At 38.2% G+C, this 26,017-nt stretch overlaps 1 protein-coding gene across 4 annotated transcripts in view; it reads left to right on the forward strand.

Moving 5' to 3' along the window:
- Positions 1-26,017, forward strand: part of KLF12 (KLF transcription factor 12) — a 425,486-nt gene that overhangs the window by 291,064 nt on the left and 108,405 nt on the right. For all 4 annotated transcript variants that reach the window (XM_080799529.1, XM_080799528.1, XM_080799530.1 and 1 more), the window contains one exon: positions 1,653-2,199. In XM_080799529.1, coding sequence (XP_080655655.1) covers positions 1,653-2,199 — 547 coding nt within the window. The remainder of the gene's footprint in view (positions 1-1,652; positions 2,200-26,017) is intronic.

Here is a 26,017-nt window from a genome sequence, read left to right on the forward strand (position 1 = left end):
CAACACAAAGAATGAAATCTTGGCACTAAGAATTTCATGCAGTAGATTGGATGGTTTATTTTTATATTTTCTAATTCTCTTCTTTTTTGTGTGTAAGTAACCATCTTAGCCTAGGAAAAAAAACAACAACAACAATAAAACATCAACCCATTTCCCTTTTTAGTTGATCTGGTACCATTGTTGACTTATTATCTTGTTGAATAGAATTCCCTTGCACTACTGCCTATTGTATGTTTTGAATGGAGCTATAATTTATATTCTATAAAGAAAGGTTTTAAGAAACATGTTTTGTTCCTTTAAGTGTATGCTCAAATTTTAGGGGGAATAGCAAACTAAGATCTTTTATTAAACAAAGAATGAAATGAACCAATTTAATATAATTTTAGACGTTGTTGTTCTGATGCCATAATGAAGCTGAAAAAAAGTTTTTGGTCTTTGTATAATAGAACATCAGTGCCTATGTTAGCCTGCCCAAATTAGATATAACCAAAATAATCTGTCACAGTCTAATTTTCTATGGTGAGGCTAGCCTAACACATGACAATAGAATTGTTGCCATTTTGTTAGGCCTTGGAGGTGGGCATTCAGTGAATACTTGTTGAATTTATGAATGAATAAATATAAGGATAAATCATATTTTTATCTGGTAATAAAATGTTGAGTCCATTAGTCTGGGTAGAATCTTGGATTTATTATTATTTAAAATTTGCTCATTAAAACTGAAAAGAATAAAAATGAACTTGTACAAAATTATCTTTAAATTAAGTTAAATAAAATATTCATAAACAATTTAAAATTTTCAGAATAAGTTTTTTCTAAAATTATTTCCTAAAATGTTTGTTGTGGTAGTTATGTACATTATTTTGAGAAGAAAAATGTCGCTATCACTAGGAGTTAAAATATAAACCAATTGTTAGAAAACATTTATATTTAATAATTTAGCAATTGTGCTCCTTTTCAGTGCTTGTCATGAGAATGATATAGGAGCTCCTGCACCACATATGAAAGTTGAAATATAGTGATTTTTCCCAAAATTGTTGCCAGGTACTTTTATGCCTCCAGATTATGATAGTGTTGAGTAAGGGTTAGAATCACGAAATTGTAGAATTGCAGAGCTGGAAGGGGTGTTTAAATTTATCTCGTCAAAATTCCCATCGCTTTACAACTGAGGAAAGTGAGACTCACAAATGCAGAATGAGTCAAGCCAACAATGTGAATGCTTTTAATTCGAATAATTGTTATTTTAAATAAATAAGCGGTTGTATTTATATAGTTTTAAGTAGGTAATGCTTTGCATACTGCCCTTGTCTTTTAGAGATCTTATGTATAACTGCTGTTCATCTTGGGGTTCTTGTGGCCTCTTTTCTCCTCCATGGAGTACTTCTTTCACTGATTTTAACAACTGTGTCTGTCTCTCCCAATAGGATGAAAATGTCCTTATAGGAGAGGCCTTGTCTTACGCTGTTTTGTACTTTTGTACTCTCAACTCTAATCACGATGACTGTCACAGAGCAGATCTTCAAATATTTGGGGAATGAGTAGTGTCTCATAGCAATAAGGGAAAAATTAATAAGTGCTCCAGTCATAAATCTTGCCATCTGTTTGGTATGTGATTAACAAGGATCGTATGTGTCCCCTTTTTCTCCCCACAGTCTCCAAACGTCCACAACTACCCCGATATGGAAGCTGTTCCCCTGTTGCTAAATAATGTGAAAGGGGAGCCCGCGGAGGACTCGTTATCTGTAGATCACTTCCAAACACAAACTGAGCCAGTGGACTTGTCAATCAACAAAGCCAGGACATCCCCCACAGCCGTGTCATCCTCCCCGGTTTCCATGACAGCGTCCGCCTCCTCACCTTCTTCAACTTCAACCTCTTCATCGTCTTCTAGTCGTCCAGCCTCCTCCCCGACCGTTATCACATCAGTATCTTCAGCATCATCTTCGTCAACAGTATTAACTCCAGGGCCCCTTGTAGCCTCCGCCTCTGGGGTGGGAGGCCAGCAGTTTTTGCACATCATCCATCCCGTCCCGCCTTCAAGTCCCATGAATTTACAGTCTAACAAACTGAGTCACGTTCACCGCATCCCCGTGGTGGTACAGTCGGTGCCTGTTGTCTACACAGCTGTGCGGTCACCTGGAAATGTGAACAACACTATCGTAGTGCCGCTTTTGGAGGATGGGAGAAGCCATGGCAAAGGTAAGGGACCAATCGAAGCCTTGATTTCTTTCAGCGTGAGGGGTAACTGTGCCTTTATTCAGTGAGCTGCCCCTAAATCGTGTGCAAGCACACCACATCCAAAGAGATTCTGTGCACCATGCAGACGTGAGCTGATGAGCACGGTTTAGGGCGAACCAACCGCGTGTTGGCATTGGTATTTGCTTCCATGTTCTTCAGTCTATATTTTTACATATTGAGTCATTTAGCGTTGGAATTCAAATGTCTTCCTTTGCAAAATGATGTTTACCTTCAAAGGCTCAAATGGAAAGGATAATCTGTATTTAGCATAACTGCTTGTAAGTTGAGTCACCAGTAAAATAATTCTAAAGTTAGGTGTTTGACTACAAAAGTCTCATGTAGCTTGAGGTCCTATCTTAGTGGAAGTTACTGTCATTTTAAACACCGGTATGACTCGGTATGATGCAGTATTTCAAAATGCGATATTAAAATTCCCTTCCAGGATTTAGAAGGCAGGAAATGCTTTGCTACATAACTATTTAATAATACCTGGTTGCCTAATTTTGTACATGGCAGTTATGCAGTTGATCATGAAGTTGCTTTCCTACTTCTAAGCTCTTATTTTTTTTCCAGTTTTTACTAGAAGGAATTAAAGTAGCATCACGCTGTCGATTTGGTCTTCCTTTATCATGAATCTACAATATAAGCCACCCTTCTGTAGAAATGGAAAATGCCCGTAATCATTGACTCGTTCCCTCCAAAACTAAACACTTATGCATGTAGATTGTCTTCAGGGCCCAGAAATGATGAGGGTTTAAGATATGTTGTATTCCTTTTGCGTTGATATCGTATTACTACTGAGGCCCATCATTAAAATATGATTGATGAATACATAAACACATTGCCTTCTCATAAAATGCTAGTAAGCCTGGATTTTTATAATCTTGTAAGGTAGGATTCAGTGCCTAGAAACAACAGTTGATTGTGAAGTTAGAGAGATTTTTGCAAACAGACTCTACAAAACTGCATCTGTCTTTGGCAAGTTATTGTCTTACCTGCACCGAGTTTCTTCATAGCTCATGAAATGAATTGTACCTTCTTAGTATTATCAAGTGAAAAATATCACCTGATTTACAGCACTAAGAGGTTTTAGTGTGCAGACTTGGGATGTAGCGTTCTGTGCTTAATGTGGAGACCTCTGTCTTTTGTGCCGTTTCGGGCAAAGGCCCTGAACTAGTCCCACCACCGTCTGAGTGACCAAGTAGACGAAAAGGAGGTATGAAGTAGTCTTCTCTTGGATTTTACTTTAGTTGAACCCTCTCTGATGTTACTAACACTTCTGATCAAAAGGAGCTAACCGATTTGAATAATAGCATAACTGAAGGCCACTTTATGTGATTTTATTAGGTTAGGTATTTATTTTCTTTCGTAATTTGAAGACGTGTTTACAATTTTTTTAAGAATTAGGAATTAACAAAGAGCAAAAGTGGAAGCTTGCATATTGCATTACTTTATGTGTATATGTGTATACCACAGAATCCAGTCCTTGTACCATTCCCCTTAAGGGAGATACTGCTTTAATTGTGAAGATGATTAATGAAGATTTTAATGTTGTTCACAACTTTTTTTTTTTTTTTTTTTACAATTTTGACGTACTAATGAAGGAAACAAAAGAGATATCTCTTTTATTTGACATTATCCTTCTAAGGGAGAAGTTATTTTTATTTAAGGGGATTGATATTGAAAGTATATTGCCAAAATTTAATTTTCTGGAAACTATGTCTCTGCCGAAGAACTTTGTTACGACTCGTGCTATAATTTGCTCTCAAGTGTATTTGTTAGTTTCATGCCATGTTTTTTATTCAGCAGTTTTCTCATGCCAAGAATAAAAATTGATATAATCATAAATCCCCTGGACTGTGATATGGACATTAGGAGCATGAGAGTCAGAATCAGGAATCTGAGTTAGACTTAGTCCCTTCACTTACAGTTTTGGACTGGGAAATGTTATTCAAAGATTAAATGGGGATAATAACATGATCTGTCCTTGAAGATTATTGAGGAGATTAAGTAAGAGCTTAATGTCTGGGTTAATCAACTATCAATAAAATGTTTTCAATTATTTATTATTATTTATCTCCTTCCCGAGGTACTTGAAGCAGTAATGTTCAGAAATTTTTTCTCTGTCGTATAAAAACAAAGTTGGAAGGAAAAAAACATACTGAATTTACAAATGAAAAACTGCTCCCAAGAAGTTAGTACAGAAATGCTTCTCAAATTTGTTACTACACATTATAAGGGATGAGAGTTTACTGTGAGAAATTATCTGGAGACATCCCATAGTTTCTATTTTTATTAGTTTGTATTATGTTTTTATAATCACCATATTATACAAATATTGCTATAGCATTTTATAAGGTTTTTTTTTTATTGTTTAACTGATTACTTAGATGATGGTAAAAGTGTCTAGTGGAGGAGGCCTGCCTACCTCACAGAATGAATAAAAGAAAGGGCATTTCAGTAATTCTTCAAGTCTTTATTTTGCACATGTGAGCTGGGCACTGGGCCAGCAATGAAATGGCTAAGTGATAAAGGGAGCCCCTATTCCATTCCCATGTAGGACTTGTATATCTGATATGGATAAGCAAAAGAAAATATGATAGGGGAGTTGGATTTTCAAAATGCTAACAATAAAATTATAAAACTAACCCATATAAATGCAGATGAATGTACTGGCTAATTATTTTTAAAGTTGTTATAACACATCTGGTCTCTGGTAGATAAATCGTTTACCTTATCTGTCATGTACACAAAGACCTGTGAACATACCCATCCATGTTTTAAGATGACGTATCATGTGAATTGAGTCATTTGTCCATTCAAGTATTTATGAGCATCTGTCATGTAATAAGTATTTTATTGGTCCAAGGATACAGGGTTGAACAAAACAGATGCTATTTCTATCTCAGGGTGCTTATAGTCTACTGGGAAGTATCGACATTAAACAAACAAACAAAAATCATAATTAACTGATAATTGTGGACATTCTGTGCTTCAGTTGGATTAAAACATAGACTACTCATGGATTTTTGCCCAGGAGAGAGAGTTTAATTATAATTGCAGATGGAGAAAGTTGTATTTGATAAAAGTATTTTCACAGTGGATATTATATATGGTTAGAAATATTTCCACTGTGATGCTCAGAGGGGGTGGTTAGGGTTTGGGGATGAGGTAGGGTGAAATGTCCACGTGAATATGCTTGACTAACGACAGAAGGAGGTGAGAAAACTTTCCAGTGAGGATAGAAACTCAGCCCATTCAAGTATTTGAAGAGTATTGGTCTAAAGGAATGACAAGCTAGGTCTGTGCACTGACATATCTCAGTTCGGCCTTGAATGTGGTATTTGATCTGAAGAAAACAGCATGATACTCTGGACAAACACAACTTGGGCTAGAGCTACAAGAGGGAGGATGTCAGAGAAGGTCTCCCAAGGAAGACATTTTCCCTCTTGGTACCAAAAGGACAAAGTGGCAGTTAGCCCCCAAAATGGTTGTGCTGAGAAATGGGAGCTCTCTATGTAGAGGGAACAGCCAATGGACTGATCTGGCCCGAGTTTTGTTGCTATGTCACCTGAGACACATTATTTATAAACAAGACCCTAAAGGGATTATTTGACCTTATAAAGGAGTTTCAGTCCAGCCTGGGGAAGTTTTTGGTAGATTTCCCAGGAGATATTTTCATTAGTTTTTACAGATACTTAGTGGCAGAAAAGCGTAGGAGTTATAACAGATCACAAGCAAAGTTGTTCATGGTTTGTAATTGCCTGGATGAAAGCAAGTTTTGGGATCTCCCTCCCTCCCTTCCTTCTTTCCCTCCTTCCTGTGGACATACTATATGCCAAGTAAAATTCTGAGAATTGAGGTTCCAAGATGAGCAAATGTCTACTGTAATGGCCTTACTTTCTAATGTAAGAGGCAAACAGTTTATGGCAGATGGTGTAAGAGCTATAATGAAAAATAAGCCATGGTAAGGGAATGGGAAGTCAAAAGACAGGAGTGCAGTTTTAGGTACAATCTGGTCTACCTGAAATGTATGTTATGACAATAATACCTGGGGAAGACCTTTACAGAGAGAACTGAAAGTTCAAAGACCCTGATGCATGGAGGGTGCGTGGTTGGTGTGAGGAAGAACTACAGGGCAGCTGATGGAACAGGAGGGGAATGAGCGATGGGAGAGCAGTGGGATATGAGACCAGAGGGGTGAGTGGGACCGGATCATGTACGGCCTCAACGAATTTGGTTACATTGTTTGTTTTTTTCCTATATATGGTGGGAAGTCACTGGAACTGGACCTTTGAGCAGGAAAGTGACATGACTACTTTTTACATTCTTCCTTTCACAAGAATCACTGAATCACTGCTTAATGAGGACTAAGAGTTGGGAATCTGGCAGGGTGCAGTTCACTGGTGACAGTGACAGTGTGTCAGTGGAGTCATGGGGACAAAGGACTGACTGAAGTGAGTTTGCCTTCAGCTGGGAGGTGAGGAGGGGAAGACCGAAAGTCTAGGCAGCTCTTTGGAATAGCTCTGCAGGAAAGAGTTGTATAGAGAAATGGATGGCGGGAGAGCCTTTTAGGCTCTCAAGGGAAGGATTTAAAAAGAGGGAGATATTAGAGCCCATTTGTATGATATCAAGAATAATCCAGTAGAGAGCTGAAAATGGGTAATTCTGGAGAGGAAAGAGCTGTAGAAGCAAAATCTTTAATTGCACGTTCGTTCCTTATATGATACTGTGGAAGTAACCTACATCTCGCAGTAATTTATCGGAATTCTAAAGTCAACTTATTAGATTGACAAAGTTTTTAGAGGGAAAAAGATACACGATGGAAAATTAAAGGAAATACAAAAACAGCAGATAATCATCTAGGGTTGATCATGAAAAGCAAACAAATTAATGTTCAATAAAATTGGGTCCATTGAGAGTTACAAAAGTGATACCAGAATTAATGTAAGATCGAACATTTCTCCTTCATTACCTAGAGGAAGGGATAGAGTAGTTGAAAACAAAATAAACCCCAAACACTTTGCATTGGTCCTTTAAAACTATTTTTTATATCTGAGTATTAATGAGTGTTATGTTGTAGAAATTCAAAATACTTAAAGAGCAATGCCATAACCAGTCTGTGACCATCCAGCTAATGAGCTAGGAAAGAAAAAAAATGGACTCATCTCCTCCCTCCCATACCTGAGCTGGTCCTTTGTCCAGGTAGCTGAAGGAACAAGCAATCACACCTTGATGCCCAGGAATGAGGCTCAAGCAAGAGCATGATTGATCAGTGGCTTTGGAATAATCAGAACTGAAAAAGCCTAAGGGCAGCAAGGGTGGTGTTCCTTAACCACCATCCCATTCTTTGTCCCTGTGACTGTTGTAAAACGGTGTTCAGCTCCAGGTTCCTATACAGCCACATTTTCTTCCATGAAAATGCAACCCCAGCAGCCTGGTCTACCAGAATTGTATAAAACATGTTTATTGCATTAAGACTCTTTATTGTAATGGTGTCATACTTGAAAAACAACTCCCTATGGGATCTGAGTGCATTATTCCAGACTTAAAACAATTATGCTGTTAGATCCTTGAGTAGAAAGTACTTTTTCCCCCAAGATATCTGACAAGAGCATGTTGATACTGCTGTTAAGAAACCAGCCCCATTTGGGCATGTAATTCCTTTGGTCATCTTTTTTAAGAATGTTGTGGGTTTTTAAAATTATATTTAGATGAAGTGAAGAATCCTCCAAAAATATACCTTATTTTCATAGCACTCATTCAGGAGTTTCAAAGGGATGTGGTCGTGGGCAAATTTGAAATACTCACACCCCATTTTCTTCCCTCCAGGCTGTTGCTTTTCTCAGCAGCCAACAGGAAGAAGCCACAAGTGTATTTTTAGTTCTGTGCCATTTCTATTTGTGAAAGGAAATACGGTCATTGCAGTGATCGCCGCAGAGCTGGTTGGAGACTAGGGCTGTAGCTCTGGCTTCTCCTGACCATGGAGTGTGGCTATGGTTTTGCTCGCAAGAAGCTCCCCCCTTTCGGATCTCTGCTTCCTCCATTGTCTTCTGCTGTCAGCTCTCTCACTTGTGGATGTTAAGGATACCTTATTTCAGGTGATGTTCCTTCTGTCACCAACTCACTTCCTCTGTCTACCTTACACACGCCTGTCCTCCTGTAGTTCAGCGTTCAGTGGAATGCTGGTGTCATCAGTCCATATGACAGGATAGTCCCAGGCAGCTGACCTATGCTTATGTGTATGGTTGTCTTTACTTTTGGAGTCGTTGAACTACTGCAGCTTCCTTTGGTAAATTTATTCTTCGACTTATGCTTAATTATGAGAACTTCCAAATATAGTTGACATTTTAGGCCTCCATTTGGTTTTTATTGATAAACCATTTACTTACTTATGTTCTTTCATTGAAAAAAAATTTTTTTAATGCTGCCTTTTGGGAAGTGGGACTGGAGTGTTGCTGACTTTTGGTTTACACTTCTGAAATATGGACTTGCTAGGACCTGAGTGTTTCAGTACTATCATCATAAAGCAAAGGCAGGAACTTGTTAAAGAGTGAGAAAGCCAGTCAGCTAAGATTAATGAAAAATGGAGTTTTGAATAAGAGTTCAGGGGCACCTGGGTGGCTCAATGGGTTAAAGCCTCTGCCTTCGGCTCAGGTCATGATCCCAGGGTCCTGGGATCGAGCCCCGAATCGGGCTCTCTGCTTGGCAGGGAGCCTGCTTCCTCTTCTCTTTCTCTCTGCCTGCCTCTCTGCCTACTTGTGATCTCTGTCTGTCAAATAAATAAATAAAATCTTTGAAAAAAAATTTAAAGAAGAGTTCAGAATACTTTATGGAGAGATGCATGGGGCACTTGTTTGCATTTACCTGATTTGCAACAAGGAGAAGAAATTTATTGGTATCTTTTCACTTCTGGACATGTACAAGAAGTTGAATAGTTTACTCCAAAAAACTGGCTTCTTGAGTTCTTGTTCATCTGAAATACCTTCAATTTGTTAATTTCTCTGCTTTATCTAGCATAAATTGGTTTAGTTCTAAGATTTGATGATAACTGGCTCAGAGAGGAGACAGAAGTTATCTGTATTGTGCTGAGAGAATTAGCAGAAAAGAGAAAATTCTAGATAAGCTCCTTGTAAACTAAAATGTCAAAGAATGAGTTTAATTGGCTTCCCCCCACACAGCCAGTTAAATATTAAATAAAAGTACAAAGCACAAAAGAAGAGAAAAAGAAGAACGTAAGGATGGTAGATGGAATCCACATTTAGAGAGAGATGATACTTCACTCAGAAGTAGATATTACTCAAGGAGGAGAAGATCTAGATGAGGAAAATCTATTTATTAGAGAAAGTAGTTAAACAAGAGTTTAACAAAATGGCCTCTGTATTCATTCTGTTGTAAATCGTTAGCCACCACACCAGTTTAACGTGTTGGAAAAGTTCCTCCTATAGTTAAAGAAAGATTGAATTTATGTATAAATAAATATATGCTTATAAGTGATATTTTACTAATAAATATTCTGATGTAGTTGCTACATTCATTTTTCACCACACCTGAGAAGTTTCTCAGGTGATACTTAATACATTGAACATTACATGTTATATTTTTGGAATATAATACCTTTCATTTCCTTTGTGGTTTTATTTTTTAAAAACAAACTTTTTCTTTCCTGAAAACTATAAAGTTATTCTAAATAATAAATATAAAAATTTAGTTCTAGCTTACATATAAATTTCACATAGTACAGGTGCTATTATGCTATAAGGAAATTCTTACTTTACCTAATACATTGCAGGTATTTATAGAATTATTTTGATGATATTTGGATATATATACACATTGTGAGAGACCTTTGGAAATCTAGCATCTCTGTATCAAAGTATATCTGCATATCAAATGAGCATTTTATCCAATGAGTCTTAAGACCTATAGGAAGAAATGAAAGAAGGAAGACTGTAAGATCCAAGAGGGAAACTCAGTCTTAGAATTATTGCTAGCATTATTTTAAATTAGCCTCTTAATTATTTACAACTCTCTGGCTGTGCTTTCTGTTCCCCATTTGTTCTTATTCCCTTAACTCTTTTTCTGTTCCAAACTATTGAACTATTGAACTATTTTCTCAGCTCTTTCTCTTTGCATGTTTTCCATTGTTAGTGGAGAATTTCATTAACTGGTATTCTACTTTGTGTTCTTTAGAAAAGAACAAGTTGATAGTTGTCTATCTGATAAATAAAAGAAAAGCTATCAATTTACAGAGTCACCATTATATATTTGATTTTTTTTTTTTTCCCACCATTCCAGGGAATGGTGCCCTGATCACTGGCTAGTTCGTGTGTTTTTCATGACCCGGTGGCTCCACCATCTTTTTTTTTTTTCTGTTAATTCGTTTATTCAGCAAATGTTTGTTGAACTGATCCTATGGCCAAGAGTATCCCCTGATCCCAGCTGTGGAGATTTTTAAAATAAAACTCCCCTTAAAAGGTAGCTTTAGTTTACAGTATAATGAAACAATATTGTTCATACTCTGGGATTTTTTCCTGTTGAGTCTTAAAATAGATTTGGTAGCTTAAAATGGGCAATTTGAAAGAAATTAAATAAAATTGAGACTTTTTCTGCGTATATCACTGAAATAAGTATTATGTAGTGAAACTTTTGTTCGGCAACCTATTTATTTACATACATGCAAATGTGGTACTGGAAGAGAGAGAGAGAGGGAGTATGTGTATACTGAGTAATGCTGAAATATGCATTTCTTGCTGTGGTTCCTGCCCAGAAAACCTGAAAAAGGCTACATTGGAGTTCTCCCCCTTGCTTCAGCCCCTCCCCTCTTGCCTTCTTCTTGTGCTTCCCTCTCAAAGATCCGCCTTGGTCCGCCTTTTTTCTCTGCCTTCTCACTCCTCCCCCTCCTTCCATTTGCTTCTGTTCTCCCTTCTCCTGGTTGGCCTTCTCTATGTCCCTTCACCCATCACCATTCTACCTACTTTTGACTCTAAACTCTGTTTTCTCTTCCGTGTCTCACCACATCTCTTCTAGAACTAATGTAGTACTATGGAACTAAGCCACTTGTGTTGAAAATGACAGTCTTTGTACTGCCATCTAGTGGTAGAATTTTAAAGCAATGCAAGTGTTGGTAGTGTAGTTTCTCCCGTGGCTTCCAGATTTCCCACTGCTAGTTTAGGGTTGTAAGGGAGTATAGTGAATATGCCCTTTTTACTTGAACCTAAATTTGAAATATAACTTACCTGCTTCATTTTTAGAGCTCTAGTATGTGAAATATATGTGTGTGTGTGTGTGTGTATACACATATATATGTGTGTGTGTATATATACACACATATATACACACACATATATATTTATAGTCTTTTCTAAATATATATATATTTAGAAAAGACTATATTTAACTTGGACCACACACACACACACACACACACACACAAATGTATAACTCCTACTCATTTGTCCCACTTTCCATCCTGTATATTTGTATGTTACTTCTGTTTAGCAGAAAGAAAACATTACTTTCTGTGTATCTGTTCTTGGTTTTTTTTTTTTTTAAACCATGGTTTATGTTTGTTGGATAAATAGAAACATATATGCCAACTTGTGGGCTAGCTAACAAGTGTTGCTGAATGTCATTGAGAAAAAATAAAAGATCAATGGAGATGTATTCTCTGTACAACAAGAACTCAGAAAGACAGAAAATAGGAGAATTTGGTGAAACTGGAATAACTTGGAGAATTCATCAGAAGAACTACCTCCTTAGTTAGCTGGGGGCTTATGAGAAAGAGGTTCAATAGAAACAGGGTAGCATTAGAAAGACAATCTCATGGTATATGGGTTTCTCAGTCTCCTGGGGGAAAGAAAGACAGTGGGAGAGTAAGCTTCTCTGTTGACAAAAAATGTAGTTGTTGTGTGTGTTATAAATGTTTACATAAACATATGTCTATATGTAGGATACATTGTTATAAATTTCCACTCCAAGATTAAAATATATTGGGGTCTCCCAAAATCCCTGCAAGCTTCAGTAGCTACTGTTTCCCAAACACATAGTATCGTGCCTGACACTGGTTAATGCTCAATAAATACTTATGGGTTGAAGGTATGAACAAATTAGTAAATTAATGTAGTCTGGTACAGATACAATATTTCATATGAGATGCTTAGGAATGCTGTGGCAGTGTTGGTCTATAGACCTAAACTCTAACCTTAAAAGGATCTTTCTCTTACATGGTAAAGGAGATGAAACAACGTAAAATGATAATCAGCAAGGCTCCTCATATCCTCAGTTCGGCTCCTTCCATCCCAGTCTGTTGCCATTCTACCAAATATGTCTCATGTCCCAGCTACAGTTTCCATAGCTTTTCATGATGACTCTTCTACTTTTACCCATAGACTTTCCTTTTCCTGGAAGATCCTTTCTTTCTCTGGCAAAACACCTGGGGGAAAGATGTCTTTTTTTCCTGCAAAGGGAAATACTACATTAAAAGGCAGTATATGAAATTTTATTTCTGTGTGTGTATGTGTGTGTGTGTGTGTGTGTGTAGGCTCAATATATATGGCTCAATACATAATATGTAATATATAATTATATTATAATATCTATATCATGCATTGTTTTATTGCCTTATCAGTGTCTGGGACCCAGTGAATACTAAGTGTCTGCAGAATGAATGAAAACCATTCCTTGAGCTATTAGCTATTTGATGTCATTGGGCCATCTGTAATTCCCTGGCATTCTTGCGTGCATTGTTGCTGTTTTATTTCATGGTACTTAATATTGAAGAATGATATTTGGTGGTACATTACAGATGCTTGCTATGATTTAGATTGTAATCGTGTCTGGAGTTGAACCCCTGTGGGTGAAAAGTATTCTTAGGACTTTGAAAGGGTCTTAATGAAAAGATATTGCCGTGTGAAAATTATAGTCCTTATTTATCCTTTCACCCTCAGGTAAAATATTTTACCTGTGAAACTAGGATAAATAATGGCTTTGATTGGATTCAGGCAATTAATAGAGTCTGGTATAGGCTTCTTATATAACAGTAACACCAATTTCCTTTCCCAGTCAGGGTGAAACAATTATGCCTCCTACCCCACTCCAGTTAACTGCGTCAGCATCGTAGTACCATAAAATCTCAATAAAATCTGAAAACTGTGGAGTATGGATAATCCCACTATAAATTGTAATAAAAATTACCCCTCCAGACTCTATATTCTCTCCATTAAGTTCATAGACACTGTCTCTTTGTACATAAAGTTTTATGAAATAAATCGACCAGTTCTCCTGTCCTTACTAGATAGCAAGCTGTTTTGATTTAAAAGCTGATAATGGTACAATCAGATTTTGGTGTTTGCAGTGCATTTTAAAAACATAAATTTCATCTAACGAACCTTAAGTAGAGGGAAAATGCTACTTTTATTTGCACTATGCAGTGAATGTCTCTTTGTGAGAAAGAATAAATGACATATTTCCCATGGTGGGCCTATTTGTTGCAGCCATAAAATAAAGATTTGGTTTCCTTCCACAGACCTCTAATCTTAAAGGTACATGAAGCAAACCCAAGCACAAATCTGAAAAGAGCTCTGTCTGAGTCGTTTCAAATCTTCTGTGTTTAGAAGGAATTGTCAATTTTGTGATTGCATTTTTGTCTCTCCGCGCTACATCCAAGGGCTCCCTCATCATCTCTGGTGTGGCCTTTGTCAGGAGTGGATGTTTTAAATCAGTCCTCTATAAACACACAGCCCTTTAAAACAGAGGAACCCTTCTAGGGACCGAGGTTGTAAATCCTCGGAGAACATGAATTAGACTCTAGAGGAAGTCATATGTTATAATGAAGGTAGAGTAGGTGGCATTTGAGGTCGAAAGTTAAAGAAGCATAAGATTTTGCTACTCAGAGGAGGTAGAAGTATTCCAGACCAGGAAGAGAGTGAACAATGAGGGCTGAGGATGGAGAGTACATAAAGAATGAAAGATTGTGTGGTTTTCACTGAATTGTAGGCTATAACGCACTCACACACACATTCACTGCATAGAGTGTAAAACACAAACTGCTTGCATGATATATACTAGGAATCACTTACAGGAGAGGGCCAGAGATCCTTTCCCTGAAAAAGAATGCCTTTTAACTCTTAGTTTAGATATACTTTTTACATTCTTTCAGAAAATGATTTTCCAGCTGTGCATAGAGAGAAACTAGTGAACGAGATCTGCAAAGGAAAAGGAGCCGAGAGGAGTAGATCTCCATTTTTTATTTTATAACTTGGGTCCCCTGGAATGTTGTCTCGTTAGATGTTTTTATGTTTTCCCAGTAGCCACAAAAATTGTGGAGCATTTCACTTTCTGTGTTTTTCCTTATTATCAGAAAACAGATCTACTGATTTTGTGTTACCAGGCTACAAAAGCTCGCTACCCCCTCTCTGCTATCCCCCCTGCCCAAATTAGGAAACTCCCTTTAGTCGGTAGGCTGAGAGCAAAAAGTGACAGTTAACAAAGAAGGTGTCAAAATTATTATTAAAATAAGACCTCGAAAAATCACAGCAAGGTCTTTTGGGATTAGAGTAAATAGGCTTACACAGCTCTTTAGTCCTTGGAGATAATACTTTATTACAGCACAATAATTGCTTTTGAAATAATGACCATTAGCAATGAAAGAAAGGTTAAATTATGGTCAGTCTATTTGAAGTAGGCAACAAAGAAAGTATGTAATAAATCTCATACAGATATTTATTAAAAATCATTCAAATAATTAACCTTTATCGAATGCCTCTATGTTCTCTGTGCTTTACATATATCATCTTCAAGTCTTAACAATAACAGACGTGTGGGTGTTATGGCCTTTTTTTTACAGAGAAGGAAACTGAGACCCATGTTACTTCCTCTACTCCTTATAAGGACAGAGCTTCTTAGTGATAGAGTCTTCAATAAAATCAACATTTCTTAATACTCTAAAGCCATTTGCCATACTTGAACTTGATGCTTAAAGGGGTGTGCCTTAGTTATGTAGAAAATTTGTCAGGTTTGTTTGTTTGTTTGTTTCTTTGTTTTTGAAATTTTGTCAGTGTTGATCCAATTCCAGATTTCTTTGAATTAGATATATTGTATTTTTAAATCATTTTATTTTATTGTCAAGGTTTAAAATTCGTGATATATGAAATTTGTCTTTCTATCTGTAAATTTCATGAAGTAATTCCGTGTTGCTAAATATCGGCTTTATGGTACCGTATTACGTATTTCCATTTCTCCAGCGTCTTGCAGCTTTAAAAACAGCCTCGAGCTGTAGGTTAACATTTCTAGGTGTAGGGAAATTTTGTCAGAGTGTGGTTCACTGAGTTTCAGAGATCGACATCTGTGTCATTTTTAGACATATCTGGTCTCTGCCTGGAGCACTCTTGAGCCGAGAATTGGTTGGACAGACATATACAACACAGATGTGCCTGTTCTATCTTGCCTCATTTGGGTAGTGGTTATTTTCTGAAAAACACAAGTGGAAACCACAAAGTAAAAACACAGCCAGCATTTATTATCACTGTTATAATTATATTTATTTTTCTTAGATTAATGAGTTCAATAAAATTCCGAGCACTAGCCAATAGCTAATAATCATTATAACGTTACAGTTTTAGAATTATCCTAGCTTATATAGCAGATGTTCCAAAATGCCTTCTTTAAAATTGGAAAATAAATTCCATAAAATGTGTCTTTGGTTACAGAAAATAGCTTCATAGTAAGATCTGACATTTTCCAGTTTTCGTTTCTCTTCGGAGTCTCAAATAGTATCTTTTCTGTGTTTTTGTAGTTCTCATGTTCTTACGTTTGTCAAAGAGTAAAATACCTTATATGCTGTCCAAAGTTGATTGGCATTGTGATACGGGATAGCAGATATTTTCCAACACGTTCTCAAAGTCATGGCTATAATGAAATAGAATCAATCCATTCATCATCCTACAAATGAGCGCTAACTGGTGAGGCACTGCTTGCTTAATGGCATTGTTGTACCCATTGGTATAATCTACAGTAATCAAGGTAGTATAACCTCCAATTATGTGTTTTATTATCTCATTATCCACCTTGCAAGTAAAATAACTACTGACAGGCCTGTTTCATTCCTTCCTTGGCCACTTGTGATCATTTTTTAGAGTAATCATCATCACAAGCCCCTCACACTGAAAAATAACTCCCCTTTCAACTATAACTTAAACCAGTCTTAACTGTATAGTCTTGCATATCTGATATAAAGGGAAGATTATAGCTTTTTCAGTTTACAAGTCTAAATAAGCCATGGATGGTTTATGGCTATTTTTCAGTGTTGGGCTCTATATTTCTAATTATGGCAAACATCAAGAGTAGAATTATCCTTATGGACAGCAAGCACAAGCCATCATGGGCTCATATTCTACTTGATAAGATTATTCGTACCATATCTTATTCCAGAGGAGATGTAAGGAGCATCAGCCATATTATTACTATATGCCAACGGGTGGTTTGTTTAGGGAGATCTTGCATTTTCGTAAGGTACAAGATGCAGTGGCCATATCTGGGCATGGTGGAGTTTGCTCAAGGAAGAGCTTGGTACCATGCCTTATTTATGCATGAATGTGTCAGTACACACATGAACATGCACAGAGACATGTGTTGATATATATTCACATTTTAAAATGGATACTGCCTAGAAATTGTCATACTTAATAAACTGACTGAAATTAGTTGCTTTATTATAAGCTTATTCCCTATATTATACCATTTAAATAGGGGAAAGTTTTCATATTTAATATTTAAACAAATGGGATGATTGTAGCACCCGTTTATTTTCTTTCTTGCTTTCTTTTTCTTTTATCAAAACCCTGGAAAAAGCCTTGAACCACCAGTACTCCTACTGAACAGTAATAAGAACATTTGAAATATTTTTATTTAAAAAAAACTTTAAGCCTCATTTTTTAACCTTTTGCCTTATCCAGGAATTTCCCGGTATTTTCCTTTCTATTTACTTATGCATTTGATTCAGTGCACATTTATCATTCAGCCGTCTTCTGTACCGTGCACAGACTATGCCCAGAGGAAGCTCATAGTTGAGTGAATGGAGGAGGCAAAGCAGCTTTTCTGAGAAGCGTCCTATAACACAGATAAGTGTAGACTCACAGAGGTAGGTCACAAAGGAAAGAGCACAAAGCTCAGTGGTTGGGAGGGGTTGGTGATTCAGGACAAGGATGCTTCCCCCAGTAAAATGTTTACTTCATTATCCACATAGATATGAGGAAGGAAAGCAATTATTTTAAAAAGGTGAAAAATCCTAGAAATATGAAAGAACACAGTGCATTCTGGTAGAGTTCTTGTCAGCCAAGTCTGTAGTAAGTGAATGCTACAGGGAGACAGAGAAAGCTTGTAAGCTGGTGAGTTATCATAGGAAGGCAGGTGAGAATTCCTAAAGGCGGGTGCAGAGGCAGTAGGAATGGAAATCTTATGGGCAGAACTTGTTGCCCAAATGGATGTCGAGGACAAAGGAAAAGATAAATATGGATGATTCCCAAGTTCTTGTTTTGGCAACTGCCACATGTTGAGAAATTCTAGTGGAAGAGTATATGAATTGAAAGACAGTACTGAGAATTTTACCCCAAAAACAGTGTAAAGTGAAAAACTGACAAACATGGAAGAAAAGATGCGAGACATGAATTGACGTATTCCAAAATTTATCTGAAAGATGTCTATAAAATAGGAGTAGATAGAATCTGTTATACAGAGAAGCAATATTCAGAGAAATGTCTGGGTATTTTGGAAAATTAGGGAAGCCATGAATCTTACAATATAGATGACTCAGTAAAAATAGATCTGCATCTAGACACACAGCAGTGAAATTGTCAGGCATGAGTCATAAAGAAAAATCTCAACAGCTATCTACAAAAGAGTTAAAGAAAAACGACGACTGTCAACAATAAGAAATGCCAGCAAGCAATGCAGTAGTCTCTTCAGAGGACTGAGTGAGGGATCCTAGAGTTTTGTTCTCAGCTAAATTCAATCAACAGTAAAATAAAATTTATTTAAAGCATATATTGACTAAGAGCTTACCACCCACACAAATTTTCTGAAAGATCTAAAGAATATGCTTTGGGGGGGGGGGAGGGGGAAAGAAAGAAAGAAAAAGGAAGAAGAACCCAAATGGAAAGGTGAGCTTAGAACTGGCATTAAAAGTATAGGTAGGGGTGTCTTGGTGGTTCAGGTGGTTGAACAGCTGGCTCTTGATTTCGGCTCAGGTCATGATCTCAGGGTGCTGGGGTCCAGCCCTGAATCAGGTTTTTGCTTGAGGATTCTCCCTCTCCCTCTCCATCTGCCTCTCCCCTCACTGGTGCTCGCTTGTGCACATGTGCACATGCTTGTGTCTTCTCTCTCTCAAATAAATAAATCTTTTTTTTTAAAAAAAAGTATAGGTAAATATCTGCAAAAGGAAATAAATTTTAATTAACTCTTGGTGATGAAACATGAATCAAAATTCTGAACTATAATGAAGAAGAACATGGGGAAGGTGGGAATGTTCCTTGGGTGGTTATCACGTGCTAAACCCTCCTTGTGTTTGGGAGGAGAATAGATACACAGAATGACTTTAGACTTTAGAAAAATTTTAAATGAAAGAATGTAAATAAATCTCTAATGTTAAATGAAAATAATTGTAGAATATGATCTTCTTATATAGTTTTTAAAAGAGCAAAACTGTATTCATTGTTCATTGATATCTGTGTAGTTAAAGCATAAAAACTCTAAATACACCAGGATACTATGGAAGAAGGAAACAAACAGTAAAATAAACCAAAAAAAGTCAGCTTTTTCTGTAATATTTTACCTTTTTTAATGACCTGAAAGAAATACTGCAAATGTTAAGGTTTTTTTTTTTTTGATCTTTTGGGAGAATAAATAGGTGTAGAATTCCATATATGTGGGGGAATTTTTTTTACATAAAAATGACATGAAAGAAGAGCTATAAATAATTTACCTCAATTTTTATAAGCAAGTTTCTGAGAAAGAAAATACTGGAACTTGTGTTGAATGGTTCTTCATATTTTATCTTTCACATTGTACATTGTTGGGTGTGAGAGACAATAGGAAGAAAACATTTTCAAGATTTGGCATGGTTGAAAGAGAAAAAGGAATGTAAATGCTGAAGAGTTGATTTGGCCTCTGACATCTTATTTAATTGATGGTATAAATGTGGTAGACACCAAGGAAGATCTTTCTTATTAGCATGTGAACTTGCATGGATTATAACGAAGCATCCTGGCCTCTCAGATCTGTGCTTGGCCTCAGGGACAGCTCATGCTTAGTGTTGAGGAGGTGACTTGGCAGCTTTGGTTATGGAAATCAGCGTAAGTGATGTTCAGAATGCATATTATTAGGGCACTATCGATTTTAAAAGTATTCTGACATAAATGTTACTGGTTTTTACCAATTAAAAAAATTATTTTTATTACCATGTTCAAAGAAAACACATCAAATTTTGTGTTTATTACCTAAATATACTGACCCGAAGCATCACCCAATCCACCAGACATTTGCCTTAGGAAAACCCAAGACCTCACTCTCCATGATAGCTCTTTTATTCAGAAACTGTCTCTTCTCACAGAACCTAGACGGTCATTCATAGAGAAGTTAGTTGTAAACCCAGTTTAAAGTTAAGAAAGTCCAGAAGACTAGTGTGTGCTTCCTATGCCCTCTCTCAATGTAGCCTATATTATATAGTGTTCTCGAAACACTCATGCCACCTGGCCTGTCTCTAGGCAGAATTACAATTTTGGCCTCCTTCTTCCAGAGTCGTTTCTGGAGACTGCACCAGCTGCCTGTGAGGGCTCCTTCCCTAACCTATGTCCAAGGTTTGCATCTCTGAGCTCAGGAAAGGGTCTGAGCAAAGGTGCCCCAATGTGACAGATGTTCCTGAAGCCAAAGGAAGTAGGATTCCATTTCCAGGTGTAAGGATCTCATCAGCTTTTTTAGAGACTTAGGTAATTTATCTTCTCTAGGGGAAGGAGGGTGGTTAGCAAAGTATCAAAATAACGTCTCTTTAAAAACAAGTCAGAAAACAGACAATGCCTCTTAGGGAATCCCTCTTAGGGATTGAGGGAAACAAACAGAATTATCATTTCTTACAGAAGCATCCCAGACAGACTTGATATGGAAAATACTTTTAATCCAATTTTACAAAACAAATTTCTTTCTTTGCAATTTGCATAAAATTAGGCCAGGAACTGGCATGTCCTTCAACCTGGATTGGAAACAGAGAAAAAAATGTAGCAATACTTGCTTTTTGGCCCAAAGATCTATACAGGGTCATTTTTGAGTGCTTATTCACCCCGGGTTAGGATGACGCCAAAGCAACACATTGGAAAGAGAAGAGTCAGCACCGACTTTTGCTCTCATAAAGAAAACTTACCTTCCGTGATTTCAAAACAGTAGCCTCTACTGGCATTCACAGGTATAACATCTAAGATTTGTGTTTCTCAAGTGTCTCCCAGAAGTCTGGTAGGTAGTACAGATATTTTACTCAGTTACAGGTTAGAGTCACAGGAACATGAGAGACTGAGCCTCCAAACTATAGGATTCTTTTCAGTGCTGCTTTCGTGCCCTCTGCTTGTGGCCCACAGAGTAAGGCTTGTGAGCTATTCGTGGGCAAGGGCGTGTGTGTGGTGGGGAGGGCATGTCAATAACCCTCTGAACGAGAAAGAAAACTTTCATAAGCTTTTTTTAATGGGATGTGGGGATATGCACAAGAAATCTATACCTCCAGATGGAAATGTGTTCTAGGGTGTGAAGACAAGTGTGCATGTTCCTGCAGCCAAGAGAAATTCTTAAGAAGAGGCCGGAAGTGGCCGTGAAAAGAGATCATGAGCAACCTTGAAAACTATAAAGAGATTCAATGGCATGTGGGCATAATTCGCAGATGTGAGGATTTTTTACGGTCTTAGAACACGTCTTCAAGAATTCCAAGGGTCTACTGCATGTCTCTAAGAGGACAGATGAGATCACTATTGCATATTAGGACATACTTTTAATTTAGCTGGTTAAGAATATTCTAAAATGAGGCACAGAGAACACCTTATTTGAAGAGGGAGAAAGGCAATAGCAGCGTTTATTCTAAATGGGCCACAGTAGTTCTGCACGCCACCTTTGTTTTTTTCCTGCATGCCACGGCACCTGAGACAAGGGCCATGATTCAGTGGTCCTTAAAATTATTATAGCAGATGTCAGTCTATGTCTTGAAAGATTCCATTTTACCCAATCTATGGACCAGAAAACACAGACAACGCAAAAAGACCAAGTGAAATTAGAAAAGTGAATTAAAAGGCCGTGGATTATTGCCTAAAATCATCTCTCCGCATTACACATGAAAATGAGTTTGGTGATTTCATTATTTACCATATGCACTCACCACAGAATCACTTTATTATTAAGTATTTAAAATCATCTCTGCTTAAAGTGGATTCACTTCTGAATAAATCAATCAGGGCTGGTTAGCTCGGGTTTTGAGCAGTTGTAATGAATTGACAAAATGGAAAGGAACAGGAAATAGTGGCGTAGTCATATCTCACAGGGTTCCTAGAGTTCAAGGCTCTTAGCTGACTCTGGAGAGTTGTATAAGGTTACCAAGCATAGTGTAAAAGCCCACTTATTAATGGAAAATTTTATGAACTCTTTAATCACAAAAGCCTTTTGTGCTCGAAGACGTGCTTCCAGTGAACACAAGACAATTGCAAATCTGTGTTCATTTTCTTTTTACAAACAAGAAAAATAGTTTTAGTCATGATTCTTTAGAAAAATGAAACCCTAGTTGCTGTTGTGATAATCTCAACAAACATTCATTTTAAGCTGTATTTTAAATGATTGAATTCCTTACCGAAGTTTCCAAGCAGTAACTCATATTCTAGAGATGGTAAGTATGTTGAACTATTTAAAATATTTTCCTAAAAGGAAAGAAAAGCCTGTTGAATGTAATTTAGCTAAAAAGCGAATAAAAATTAAGAACATTTCCATTCCTATGTCATTCACTGGCCTATTCAGACCCAAAATACAATTATCTAGGACTTTCCTGAGTCACAGAAATGTAATGATTGTAACTCCCCTCCCCTCAATGTTAATATTAAAATATAAGCCAGAATGTGATTTTTAAAATAAAATGTGATCTAGGTGCTCTTATTATATAGCGAATCTTTTGCCAACTGAGAACCACTGTGACCATTTCAAACAGAGACCTGCATTTATTACCATCATCTTCATCAGCCAATATTACATTTTACTGTATATGAGAGTATAATGGATATGACTCTCCTCTCAAGGAGTAGACAGAATCATGAGGCATGTAAAATAAATATATGCTTAAGTATAATTCAAAATTATGCACGGGTACCATAAACATATATAAAATACAAAATATGGATGCTTTTTGAAATCAAAAGATTGCATTGCATTAGAATATGAAAGGGAGCTTCATGAAGGAAGGTGCCCAGCAGTAGGAAGGGGAGATTTTGTTGACTAAATGCAGGTGGAAGGAAATAACCAGATGCAGCTGGATTAGGGAAGGAGCCTTGAGGGTAAGACTCGTCAGAGTTCCAAATGAAAAGAGAATTCTGGAATAACCGGAGAGGACTGTTGAACCTTACTTGTTAGATGGTGGGAAAAATTCAAGGTTTTTAGGTAAGGAATCTTTTTGAGGAAAGCCCTGCATCCATTCAGTTACTGGAGAAATTCTCTATGAGACAAGTGTATGTAGCAGTATCTTGAGAAAGTTCACTGAGAAGTAGTATAAAAGGGACAGAAGGAGTTTCGGAAAAAGTGTGGGGTTAAAGCAATAGCAATAGTTGGTGAATCATACTCATGTAAGGGGTACAAATGAAATGAATGAATTCACTCATGAAATGAATGAATCTGGGTGACCAGGAAAATGATGGGTAAAATCAAGACTCTAGAGAAGAATAGGGTTTAGTCTGAAATGACTTTGGAACGTTCCGGTGGACCGGGATGCCAGAAATAAGAGACTTGGAGTTTAGGGGAGGGATCAGAGCTGGGAACACGAATTTGGTATTCATTTCCTCTGAGACTTGTAGAATTGTGGGATTGTGTGGCATTAATGAAAAGCTCACCATTAAAAAGATGCAGAAGAGGGTAAGTAGTGGAAGCTTAAGGGGAAAAGGAAACTTGAGATGTATGCAGAAAGAGGAGATGAAAGGTAAAAGAGAGAGAGAGGAAGGGAAGGATGTTGGGGGAGAGGAGAGGGAAGAAGGTTAGGGGTTGGGGGAGGGAGGGTCCAAGTCACCCAAGAAAATTAGTGTACAGTAGAGTCAGTAAATGCTTTCTCTAAAGGGCCGCCAGAGATACAACAGATGACTGGTCAAATAAAACTTTATTTACAAAAACAGTGACACGGCCCACAGGCCTTAATGTGCCCATCCCGAAACCAAGGGAGGAGAGAATTTTAAGAGACCGGAAGTGAAAATGAAGAGAAATAATCAGCAGTCTTGAAAGCTGTGGAGAGGTCCAGTACCATTATAACTGAGATGCAGTACTTGCACTAGAGAATTATAAGAACATTATGAGGTTATTCTTTAATATAATGGGAGCAGAAGCCATTACACTGTCAAGTGTGTGGGAAGGAATTGGGGAAAAATGAATAAATTGCCTATTATATCTACACAGTACCAACATCCCAGGATTTACATAATTGATTACATTTTTAAACCTGCATTTGGGATTGTGTAGACAATCACAGTTGCCATTGTGCAAAGGCATACGGTTTCATTAGCAGTAGCAAAAGTAAAGAAAGTAAGAAACAGATTTTAGTTCTTTAGTAAGCAACGTGGGGCCCCGGAGAGCTGGTTCTAATCTTGGAGTTCACCCTCCTCTGAGTTAAATTTTATTTACTAATGAGTAAAATCAAAGATCTTGATAGTCTAGAAAAATCAAGCACCTATTTGAACAATTGATGTCCCGAAAGCAGAGGAGGTCAGGATAGCCATTGTACGACTACATTACGGAGAACATACCTCGCAGGTCTTCGGGTGGTAACGCCCTGAGTTTTCATTGATTGCTGAATGTGCGGCCAGCATGAGGTGGCCAAAGAGAAAAGAAGCTAGTGAGATTTTCAGAGAATATTTTCAGATGTTCCTCACGCATGTCCCTCTAGCTGGATCTGCCCTAGTGCTTCGGACTCAGGAGCTGGGCTGATTCTTCCTAGATGGCTTCCCTTCCCACTCTGAGCAAAGCTGAGTCTTTACGTGTACTGTGCACACCTTCCTCTGTCTGGCCTCATCCGCTCTGCTGTCCTGTTTTCAGTTCCAGAAATAGAACAGCCTCCTTGTGGTTCCTTGGGCACAGAACACCCTTTCCCACCTTGGGAGTTCTTATCCCTGTTGTTTGCTTTGCCTGGAATGCACCCCCCTCTCCAATCTGCCTCTGCCTCCCCCACTCCCCCACCCCTCGCCGGCCCCTTCAGGTCCTCGCTCGGCTGTTACTTTCTCCATGAGCCCTTTCTGGCCACCCCCCTCCTGAACTGTCCACCTTCCTCTCAGCAGCCTCCAGTACCCCCCCTCCCCACCCCCGCCCCACTTCCCCACTTAATTTTTCTCCGTGGCACGTTTCATTATCTGACTGAGTATATGTTTTTCTTGTTTATTTTTTATCGTCTGTCTCCCCTCTAGGGTGACGGCATGAGTTTGTATCTGCCTTGTTCACTGCTCTCTCCACAGCACCCACAAGAGTGCTTGATTCCTCATAGTTGTCCAGTAAATACCTGTTGGCTGAAAATATAAATGAGAGTTTGGATCAAGAGGAGTAGTGGTTTTATATATTATCCAGTATATATTCTGCCTCGGTGATGGTGCTTTCAGTTTAGGTACATTTAAAACGAAAACTGCGTAAGTTAAACAGCCCAGGAGATGGGAAGGGATTTCGCAGCGGCGTCCTAGAAGGGATGGTGGGAGCAGCACTAAGTTTCCTGCCCGGATGCCACCGAACAGTGATGCGCTCCTCGGTGCCAGGCGGGGTAGCAGTTGCTCTCAGTGTCTTATCTCATTTACCCCTCAAAACCCCAATGGTGAGGAGGAACGGAGGAGGAGGGGTGGGAGATCAATGGCCCAAGATCAGAGGGCTGCAAGTGACAGGGCCAGACGTCCCCCCCATGTCTCTGAAGCCAGAGCACCGTCTTTCTCTTAAACATGGCGGCTGTCATTTTTAGAGCAATTCTTGCTGGAGGGTGATGGAAGACGACTCTTACTCTGTGATGCTATGCATGTTCGCCTGCACATTCTCCCCACCCCCCACCACCAAATACTCCTTTTCCCTCTCCCTACTCCTCTCCATCCTCCCACTGCTCTCCATGTCCAGAAGAAGGCAGCAGCTCTCCTGGAAGCCAGTGTTTCTTTAACTGGGACCTGAGGGGAAAAGAAAGGCCGGCAGTACGCAGCCCCGGCCTGTCGGCTGCCTCATGCCCTTCCGACTGTGGACACCCCCGCCCCCCCTGCCCTGATGGGCCGAGGTGAAAGGCATTGCACAAACCCTCTACGAGTCCTTCTGGCTAGGATGTGGTAGTCTTAAAGTCTCCGTGTATGTTCATAGATCGTTACACTGTTTGCATTTCCTATGGTGACCGATGAAGGGACTTCCTTTCCTTGAAGAAGAGCTGAATGGGCCAGTTTATGTAAGATAGAGCCTTTAATCTTTGGACAGCTCCCAGGCTGAGGTGGACACGGGTGCCGCTGTCTCTCGTGTCAGTCTGCTGATAGTGTGAGGGAAATAAAGTCTAAATGCCTCG

This window comes from Martes martes (assembly GCF_963455335.1).
Source record: "Martes martes genome assembly, chromosome: 3".
NCBI lineage: Eukaryota > Metazoa > Chordata > Mammalia > Carnivora > Mustelidae > Martes > Martes martes.